Below are 10,957 nucleotides of genomic sequence, written 5' to 3'. Positions count from 1 at the left end.
AATCTCTCCAGATTTTTTTAGCTGACCCCTGAGTTAAAACTTCATTCTTTATGTTGAGGGAATTTTTGCCCCTTCCTCTGGCGGTCATATGACTCAGCCAGCAGCAAAGAGGCGTTTCATGCAAACTCAGCAAGGAGGAGGGAGTTTCCACATTATAGCGGTTCTACCTATCAGTGGAACTGGTTAGGACTCTAAATTCATCCAGGCTGAGCTGACTTCAGCTTTCCAGCGGAACTGAAGCTCCTGTTGTTGATTTGCATGGACTTTCTGCGGTGGAAAAAAAAAAAAGAAAACTTGCGCTTAATAGCAGCTGCGGGGTATTTTAATGTAGCTTTGAGAGTTTTGATTTCTTTTTTTTTTTTTCTAATTCAGAGGTGGGGAAGTGGGTTGGAAAGAAAAAAAATTCTTGCTGAACTTTTTCCCTCTCTCTCTCTCTCTCTCTCTCTCTCTCTTTGCATTATCTTCTTGTAACCAAATCCACATGACGCGTACTGCCGGGAAGGTTGGCACACTTTTACGCGCTGTATCCGCTGCATCGTGTGCGCATCACCAAGCCGAGTGCAAGGGACTGGATTGTTCAAAAGTCCACTAAAAGAAAAGAAAAAAAACACCTAAACAAAAGGTTTAGATAATTTTGGGTTTGCTCTTCAAGTTCTTACCACGATCTTAGCCGTAGTTTAAGTAGGTAAGTAGCTCCTCTGCAGCTTCCATTTTGCCGTCTTTTCTTGGGTTTAAAGTCGGGCTGTAAAAATCCCCACAAGTAACTAAACGTGGTCATTTTTTTGCAGCGGTGGCAGGAAAACCACGTCATTGTGTCAAACAACTCCCACTTTTTTCCTCCCCGTTGGACCATCATCTCCACAGTTTAAGGAGAATAAAAAAAATTTTTTAAAAAACTTTGGATCTGAAACCCACAATCATGATGACCGGATTTCGGCTCAACTTGTCCCCCCTGAAGGAACCTCTGGGCTTCGTTAAGCTGGTGGAGTGGGTAAGTTAGAACCCTTTTTTTGTTCCTCTCTATCATGTATCATACCCAGAGGACAGGGAGGTCCAGTCACTCCTTGGTACTTGGAATTTTCTCTTTTTTTCAGCTATTTTCGCTCTCTAGAAAAAAAAAAAAAAACAACAAAAACTGAAGTAATCTCCTTTAGAGGAATTTTGTGCAGCCCAAATAAATGTCTTGAAACTTTGCGTGTCGGTTTTTGTTTCTCCGTTTCTGTTTGGTTTTGTTTGACTTTTAAAAACTACTCATACTTTACTTGCACAAACTAATAAAAGACTAAACTCACCATGTAGTAAGATCACCATCTGACTCATATTTACTATGTTCAGTATCACTTTATTCCACATATTAATTGAATGCAGATCAGTTTTGTTCAGTCTGGTTGGATTAGCTGCTGCACAGGCCTGCCCTTCAGTCAGCACAGTTACAGATTAATAACATTCCTTACCAATAATTTACCTCAGAAATAACTGATGGTGCTGATGGCGAAACATTTCCTGTGTGTGTGTGTGTGTGTGTGTGTGACAGAAGAGGGAATGCAACAGTTTCTTGAGAGTCCAGTAATCAGTTCTGCTCTACATAAGTGGGTCAGAGGAATCCAGTGTGTGGAAAGCAGCTCTGCCACAGTTTCTCTCAGCTGTTCTACTTTCTCATAATGCACTCAGAAACATTTGATCATCTGACTCAGGACAGGGGTGTGTGTGTGTGTGTGTGTGTGTGTGTGTGTGTGTGTGTGTGTGTGTGTGTGTGTGTGTGTGTGTGTGTGTGTGTGCGTGTGATTCGATGGGTTGGCTTTATGTAACTCTTATTTAACAGATATTTACTTCACCAGCAAAGGCTGGGTTATGAGTTGTGTGCAGCAAATGTAATGTTACCAGTGGCTAATGCAATAATGGGAATAATGTGGTGGAGCTAGATTTCATACATGTGGTGGCCTGAGGGTGGGCAACACTTTATAGGGAGGCCATAGAATAAGGAAGGAAATTGTATTCCCTTTAACACACACACACACACACACACACACACACACTGAAATATACATTGCTGTGGTCACATTAGAGAGACATGTAATATAAAATATCTAATAATCTGGATCACCAAGTGAATATTTACAAATAACTTAACCCTATAAAGTCAAATGTACCATGATTTATACATACAGTTTCTAAGACATTTTGCATCATATTATGGTAGAAACTTTACTTAAAAACGTCTTTCACACCATATAAAAATACTGATCTCCGTCCCCATGGTGGACACCAGGAAGCAGAAGATTGTGCTACAATTATTTTGACACATTGCATAAATGTGAGGTAATAAATGGTAAAAATACAAAAAAAAAAAAAAAAAAAAAAAAAAACCAACTAACAAATTTTTTTTTTTGTAAGGACCAAAAAAAAAGGGTTCAGATTTTAAAAGTTTTCTGCCCACTGGTGCTAAGGGTGGTTTAAAGGGTTAAAAAAATGCCCAAATAAAGGTAAGTTGGTTGCTTTGGGGGTGCAGTATGTGGCACTTGGAGGATCAGTGGCTTCTCCCCCTCACTGTTTACTGTCTGGTGTCAAACGTCTCATTCTGATCTGTGTCCTTCACTCTTATGTCTTCCTGTACTAGAATAGCATGAGTTACAGTCAATTTTTTTTTTTTTTTTTTTTTTTTTACTTTTTCATTCTGTAACTTTAAAATCAGCTTTGCTAGCCTCGTATGTAAATTAAACTAGATCTCAGCATTAAGTAACTGGGATTCTGAGATACTCTGATCATCATTTGTAGTAGCTTTACAGTTCCAGCATAAAATTCTTGATACACTCACTGAACACTAAAAATGACATAACTTCTCTACTTGAACTTGAAACTAATTTTGAGCCGCCAGATAATCAAATTAGCACTGCTAAATAGCTTGGGATAACATAAAGTATCACTTTTCATGATATCAGTAGTAGTACTTGCATGGGGGCTAAATCTCCTCTAGTGCAGTCAAATGTTCATATTTTTATTGGATGAATAATATGGAAACTACATTAAAACTGACTTCAAACTGCTGTAGTGAGACTGGTGATCCACACTTGTCTGGAAAGATGTTTTCATCCCCCTCCAGTGACCTGTCAATCACCTGAGGTGGTACATTGGGTATCCAATCAGATTTCACATTAAAACAAAACACCACCCTTTTAGGAAACCAAACAGTTCAGCAGGACACAGCTTTTTTTATTTGTTTGTTTTTGTTTGCTCTTCCCCTTATGTATTAATTGCACTTTTATTTGTTTTTATGTGTGTGTTTTTAAGGTGAGAATGGAGTCCTGAAATTATCCACGGTCTGGTAATTGAAGCCCGCCTACAAAAGAAATTAATTAGAAAGTATTTGGTATCTGGTGCTCGTGCAGAACGCCCATGCAGGCCCACAGATTAATACCGGGAGGTTCATGATGTAGGTTTTAAAATCCACAGCTAGATAGGCTCGTATTGGAAAACGGGGATACCTCACATAGCTATGTATGCGATTATACTTAAATAAATAACAATTTATATGAAGTCTCCTTTAACTTAAACAGGTCATTTTGAGTTTAACTTTTTAATAAGGAATTAACTTTTATTTAAACAGGCACAGGGGTTAAGTCAGGACTGTCTGTGGGGTTTCTCTTTATGAAATGTAACCTTTTTGTCCAATACCCAATTACCTCAAAATGTGCTGAATTATGTTAGTAAATATGTAGCAAGACCTAAACAATCATGCCTCCCTAGATGGTATCTGCAAACAACATAATAAACAGGAAGACGTGTTCGAGGGAAGAAACGCTGCTCTGTTCTGGCTTTAGGATTGAGCTGACCTGAACGAGAGTGTTGATTATTCTGTTTCTAATGCCATTTCCAAAAATATGTTGCTTTGCTGTGTGTGCAAGTTCCTTCATCTGTCTCACAGCTTGAGGCGTTTCAGTTATGTCAGTTCACTGGTACTGAGTGGGGGCTGCGGATGTCAGGGAAGGACAGGAAGAAAAAGCCAAAGTGCTGATGGACTATTGCCTCACATTCGTGATTTTTGGCAGTTGTAGTGTGTGGAGAAGGTGCCAGGTCCTAATGAGAACATATCTGTAAAACTGGAGACAGTAAAAAATAAAATCCTCAGTTTTTCTAGTAATTTGTTGCACTCTGGTATTTTTTAATAAAAATAGAAACATGGATGGAATAATATTAAACCTCTGCATGTGTTTGTTTAACTCATGTTAAAGTTAATCGTACTGTTGCCTCGCAGTTGAAAAGTGACAGACTCAGTGAGACAAAAATGTGAGAAGTAGCTTACTGTGGTTTGTAGCCAGAAACACAGGAAGTGGCTAAAAGTGACATCTGGAGAAACATCTGGAGAGAAGTCCTGAGGTGTGTGCGTGTGTGTATGTGTGCATCCGTGCATGTGTATGAGTGGGTGTGTGTGGCACAGCAAATGTGGTGTGTAAAGCGTGAGCATTAAAGTCAAGTCTCCTGGGTTGTTCGCATGTTTCAGAGTATGCGTGATTCAGTCGCTCTGATGACATTATAGCAGATATTATAGCAGAACCTGATATTGAAATGAAAATAAGTTATTGATAATGACATGAGCTTACTGAGGTATATTTACATGGACTGAACGCCAGTCCAAAATCAGAGGCCAACTTCCCAAATGTGGTTAACCACTATATATATATATATATATATATATATATATATATATATATATATATATATATATATATATATATATATATATATCCAGCAATATATAATATATAATCCAGCAAACATATAAGTGCTGTAGATGATGCTGCAAATGTATCATCAATATCAAAATTTAGTTTCACTCCCTTAAAATAGCAGAGCTTTGTCTGCTCAGAGCAAACTGAAAGAACCAACAAAAGCACCGCCTCTGTCCTAATAGTGATTTGTAAACCAGTAAGACCATAATGTGTTTTGGTTTTAGGGGGAAAAAAAAGGGGGCTTTTAGAACCTTATCCAGTTTCTGAAACATGCCGGTGGAACTTCATGGTCTGAGGGTGAATTGGCTGCATTTTTCCTGTCACTGATGTAACAATGAATTGTAACGTACAAGGTTGCTTTTTCAAAACCCTTCTGGTTTTAATTGGAGGGGCCGTTTTGTTGCATTTACCAACAAAACAAACCTCTCAATAAGTCTATGTAACATGGTAGTAGTGATATCATGGTCTGGGCCTCTTGGCCTGAGAAACCTCCATGCTTGTGTGTTAGCTTGGCTGGTTATGTCATCAGTCCAGCTTTATGCTAAGATTTATAGTACACTTTTTTAAGTCTGGCTAATCATCCCAGATAATTGTAAAAAGCTGTATCAGTCTGAACATGAAAGAATTCCACTATAAATGTTGGAGCAGTTGCAGGGTTTTTACTCTGTGTGGGTTTTAGACGGCATTACTGTCACATAGTCAACACTCGTGGTTGATTCAGATGCTTTTCTGCAAGAAAGAATCCAGCAGCTGAATGGGAGCTTTAGAGAAAGAGCACATTTTTAAAATAGCAGAGAACTTCTCAAATAATGCCTCATTAAAAACTGAATAAGGAAAAAACTAATCTGCTTTTCAGTCACTTGGTCATTTAGTATTTGTGGTTTCTGCTCAGTTCATCAAGATTAGTCGTTTTATCATGTTTTGTAGCTTAATTCTTTAAATTTTCATATGATTTAACAAGGTTTTTTGTTTTGTTTTTTTAAAGTCAGTCTTAAACAATGTTCCTTTTGTGCTTGTCTGAACAGCTCACAGCCATATTTGCTTTCGGAAGCTGTGGCGGATACGTAGGGAGGAACATCGTATCCATTTACTGTGGCGATGGCAGGAATGAAACCATCGACGCCAATTTTCACTATCCATTCAGGTGAGAATATCACCATATTTTAATTGTGCGACACATTTAAACAACTCAATTAAACTTTTTTTTAACTCTTTGTTTCTTTTTTCCACATGTTTTCCTTGTTACTCGGCCAGGTTGAGCCAGGTCCCGCTCATTGAGGGAAACACCACTATCTGTAATAACTCTGTCTCTACGACACACATGATGGGAGACTCCGCTTCAGCGGCAGAGTTCTTCGTCGGCATCGGTATAATCTGCTTCCTCTACAGCATGATAGCTCTCCTGGTTTATTTGGGCTACATGCATGTCTACAAGGACTCTGACTTTGGACCTATTTTTGTGAGTATAGATACATGATAATTGGCGATGTAGCTCTTGTGGGGATGAAAATCGTGTTGGCACTGTCTAAATTGGTGTTTTGTGTCTTTCTCCAGGACTTTGTGATCACATCTATCCTGGTCTTCCTCTGGCTGGTGTGTTCGTCCGCCTGGGCGAAAGGCCTGCAGAATGTGAAGGATGCCACAGACACTGACGGCATCAGTTCCACGCTAGCACTTTGCAAGGGTACCAACGTCACCTGTGCGGTTACGGAGTTTGCCAGCATGCGGACTCTAAATATCTCTGTGGTGAGATTACAGTTCATTTACCTGGAGCAGAATTTACCTTAATGTCATTTTTAACTTGGAATTCTCTGCTTTCTATTGGCTGCCATTGGATTCACAGTTCAGATTTTATCATTAAGAATCAGGCATCATCTATTCTGGCTGTGGTTCAACATCATGTTTTGTGTTTTCACAGGCACGAAGCAATTTTGTGGTCATTTGTCCTTCTTAGTATGGTTTTCATTCCTTTATGTCACATTTTTAAATTCCAAATCCAATTTTATCTATCTGGCCAGTATAGCAGCGTGGCTGGATACATCAGTTTGTTTGTCAGTAGGTCCGCTGATCCAGACAGAACTATCTCAGCCATGAAGTAGACCGTTTTTTGCAGTGATGTTTATCCCCAGATTTGCTCATGTGTGAAGGAAATGGACTGTTGAACAAACAAACATGAATTTCATGATCCATTGGCTTATTTCTTTCTTTCCCTTCACATTGCACTTCAGTACTTTTCCAAATACAAAAATAAAATTGCTAATTTACATGTGCTCAGTCAGCAACTTGCCATGACATTGTCTCAGAACACAACCTTTGGTTTGTGCACTAGTTTTCTGAAGCATTGAGGTTATATGTCCAGTGTCTTGTCTTATGTTTCAAGTTAGAGGCGGCCATGTTTAAACAGAATAAAGGAATGCCAATTAGTTAACACTTGGATTTGCTGGCTTGGCCTGGTTAGAAAGATGTCCATCCTCTTTGAGCCATTTAAAAGATAAACTTGGATATTAAGGTACCAACAAATAAATATGAAGCTGCACTAACTGTACAAAATGGTATTCAAGTCATTTAGGCTGTGCCTGTTTGTTTTTGTGGACAGCATGTTTTTTTTTGTTTGTTTTTTTTTTAAATGTAACATTTTTATTAGTTTTCTAATAACTTTGTAAACTAGGAAAGCACTCAGAGAGCTCAAATCTTTGCCACGCTCCTTATTTATCGTCCATATTTTGAAGAATCCCTTGAAAAATTCCCTTGTCCACAATTTGTTCCAGATCACTTGCAGTATAGGCTCTCAAAAATGTACGCATGTAAAATATCACTATTTGAATGGAGTGCACACATTGGCTTAATTTTACCAACCTACTGGTGACAATAATCTTTTATGTACAGTGTGATGTTATCTCACATATTATCATGCTGACTTTTGGCACTTGTAGCCTTACAGAGACCCTTCAATTCGCCTTCTTGTCACAAAAAGCTGTCTTTTTTTATCTGCTGTTGTTTGGAATTCCACACTAAAGAGGAATGACAAAACCTCAGCACCACATCAGTGTGTGCTTGTCCACAAGAAGCCAACTGAGAAATGTTACCATCACCGGATTGCAAACTGCGTTCTCCGATCCCAGTTGTCTCTTATTTCTGCTTCTGTTACTATCTTTGTTGCCAATAGAGAGGCATGGTGCTGATGAACCACAAAGGTGGATTAATCCCAGTCTTAAAGTAATGTGTGAAAGTGATCTAGAGGTATATGCTAACTAAAACACGATAATTGTTTTGCTTTCTGTGGTTTGAGCTTCCTACAATTCAATTCAATTCAACTTTATTTGTATCGCGCCACTTCACAACAATGTTGTCACAGGGCACTTTACATACACGAATCAACATACACATCATTTCGAGCCAATTCATACATATCCTATAATAGAAAACAACTGAACGCATCGAGTCATGACTTCGATCCAATCCCCCATCCTGAGCTGCACGCGGCGACAGTGGGAAGGAAAAAAACTCCCCTAAATGAACACTAATTATTCATTTTTTTAGAGGCACTATTATAATTATTGCATTAAATATTTTCAGGCTTTTTGAGCTGAATGACCGTATCGCTGTAGACGTGTTTATGTCAGGGTTGTCTGGACAACTTCTAATGAGTTATCTTTACAGATAAAGTTAGTATAAGTTTTGTAGTGATGCAATCGATGAAAGAATTGTCTTTAAATTATTTATTGATTGGTACATTTATCTTGGTATGGTTCATTTTTAGTTGATTTTATCATTTAATCATGCTATTGTTCATGTTTAAATGAGTCAGTTCTTCATTTCTTTCTAAACATAAATTACATTTTTAAAATAACAGGCTTTATTTCAAATGTGTATTCCTAATGTTTTGTTTGTTTCTTTTGTCTTGTCTCTGTTCTTGCAGATGTTTGGCTATCTCAACATGTTTGTGTGGGCAGGGAACACCTGGTTTGTGTACAAGGAAACACGTTGGCATTCCCAGAAATTCTCCTCCCAACCTGGACCTGGAAGACAACAAGTCCCTGCACCAATCTAAAAGGCATACAAGCTATAGACAAGCACACATTACAAAAGCTAAACTGACATGCATAGTCCACACACACAAATCCACAGCCGCACCACATACACATACACAAGCGCATATTCAAATAAGTAGGACTGACAATTTTCAATATGCACACATACTGCTCTGTAAAGGCAATGAATATGAACAGGTGAAGGTTAGAGAAGTTAAATTTGTGTCATACTTAATATGGAGTTCTATTTCTTACCTGCACAGAGCTGAATTGGCATTTTGCAACCTCATAATTCTTGTGTTCCCATAGTGCTCTTGGCAATCTCCACTGAGCTCACTGAGGAACATTTGGACTCCCAACATTATGAGAAGATTTTCAGGATGATGATTTATCGCCATACTACCAAACACGTCATTACCCTTTAGAGACTTGTTCTCACGCGGCTGTACATTTTAAAATTGGCCACATTTTTTTTTCATTTTTGAACAGGTAAGTGCAGTGTTAAGATAAAACTTAACTATGCTTTTACAAAACTGTACAATTTTTAAGCATATTTGTTATTAAGTGTGAATCTCAAACTGAATTATCAGGAATTTTTGCACTTTATCATCCTTTATGTTTGTGAAGAATACTTGAGAATTTGGTCATTTACAAATGCAGGAAATAATGCTGCTGTTTGACTGCAGCCACACCTTCGACCAAGGTACCAGTTAAAGGATAATTCTTCTTCCAGTACATTATGATTTTCATTATTTACCTTTTGAATATCTGACAATAATCTGCCAAAGCGCTATTTGCTTTTTTTTTCCATTTGAAGCTCCTTTCATATCTCGCTGTGTTGTTGTCTTGCTGTTGGAACCAGTTCCTGTTGTACGCCAATGAATATTTTTGTATGTGTCACCAAATAGTGAGCTTTGCAATGTGTTTCACGAACAGTGTCATTTTTTTAATTGCTTTTTTCACTTTTAGTTAAACAGAGATGGTTAGTTTGAGCATTCTTTGATTTTATTGTCTTTTTTGTGGTGTTGATTCAAAAATTTAAAAAAAAAAAAAAAAAGGATGTTAAGACAAGTGTATCTGTGAGTATGTGTATGGGGGAGGGGGGTGTACTGGTTATGCCTTCGCATTGTGGTAATCATCATCTAAAAAAACTTTGCTTTGTTAATGATTCCTATGCATTTAACCCACATATCTGTCCTATTACAGAGCGATGTGTATTTTACTGAATGTGACGCGGTTTCAGTGTATTTTACAATAAAAATGAGTGATTTTTTTGAACGCGCTGTGTGTTTTAGCTGTGTCTGTTTGTATGAATGGAGTGAAATAAGATCTATAAAGCTTTAATTTTACTCAATTTACTCTTCTATATGACAGAATTCCAGATTGCACACATACAGCTCAGATTCACCTCATACAACCGAGTTTTTATGAAAAAAGTTTTGAAGCCAAAAGAGAAAAGAAAGAAAAAAAAAAACACTTGAAACTGTAGAAGTCTTTTTCTCCCACTTTGCACATAAAACCAATACATGATTAATATGGACAGTAAAAAATAGTACTCTGCGTTGTCCCATGACGCTTTGTGATTGCTTCTGTGAACTCGGAGATCACTGTGTATGGAAACAAACACAATTGTGACTAAGCCACAATTTAGACTTTAGAGTTAGATGGAAATAAAAATGTTAGATAAGAAATGTCTGTATACAGAGACTGCAGACAAATACAGATAATCATACACATCATGTGTAGAGACTGTGGGTATGGCATGATAATCTAATCAGTGTCATTTCCTCGCTCTCATTTGTGGCCGTCATTTCCTGTTGAGCTACACCCTACTGTGCCTTAATCACACCCTTTCTGAACAACTTTAAAAGATGACAGCTTGTTGGGTCATGGGTGATCAGAATCCATTTAACATACAGTATGTGTGTGAGACCGAGTGCTTTCAGCACTGATTACTTAGTGATTCTCATCATTTTTAGTGGCAAACATTATTTTTAAAAAAATTGCATATTTATATTTATTGCTTTCAAACATTTTGTTGAGGTTGCTTTTTCTTTTCCTCTTATTTTTGTTTTTTGCAATAAAATGCAGTGTCTCTTTTAAGACACAAGAGGTCAGTAAAGTGCCACAACCGCCACGTGCTGAACCACTATGAAGAGCCAAACATTCACTTTTTCATTAAAAAACAGCTTGACCAGT

At 37.7% G+C, this 10,957-nt stretch overlaps 1 protein-coding gene across 1 annotated transcript; it reads left to right on the top strand.

Moving 5' to 3' along the window:
- The first annotated feature begins 233 nt into the window (after positions 1 to 233).
- sypl1 (synaptophysin-like 1) lies at positions 234 to 9,976 on the top strand. Its single transcript, XM_079263485.1, has 6 exons — positions 234 to 685; positions 789 to 991; positions 5,753 to 5,871; positions 5,982 to 6,186; positions 6,282 to 6,473; positions 8,647 to 9,976. The coding sequence occupies exons 2-6, from the start codon at positions 920 to 922 to the stop codon at positions 8,776 to 8,778; spliced, it is 720 nt and encodes a 239-aa protein (XP_079119611.1). The 5' UTR covers positions 234 to 685; positions 789 to 919; the 3' UTR covers positions 8,779 to 9,976.
- Positions 9,977 to 10,957: the final 981 nt, after the last annotated feature.

This window comes from Telmatherina bonti (genome assembly GCF_933228915.1).
Source record: "Telmatherina bonti genome assembly, chromosome: 23".
Taxonomy (NCBI): domain Eukaryota; kingdom Metazoa; phylum Chordata; class Actinopteri; order Atheriniformes; family Telmatherinidae; genus Telmatherina; species Telmatherina bonti.
The sequence above is the reverse complement of the archived record's forward strand: the minus strand, read 5'-3'. Positions and strand labels throughout refer to the sequence as shown.

Coding starts and splice junctions, on each gene's coding strand:
- sypl1 (XM_079263485.1), top strand. CDS start 920: ATGATGACCGGATTTCGGCTCAACTTGTCCCCCCTGAAGGAACCTCTG. Junction 5,872..5,981: donor AATTTTCACTATCCATTCAG/GTGAGAATATCA, acceptor TTACTCGGCCAG/GTTGAGCCAGGTCCCGCTCA. Junction 6,474..8,646: donor GGACTCTAAATATCTCTGTG/GTGAGATTACAG, acceptor CTGTTCTTGCAG/ATGTTTGGCTATCTCAACAT.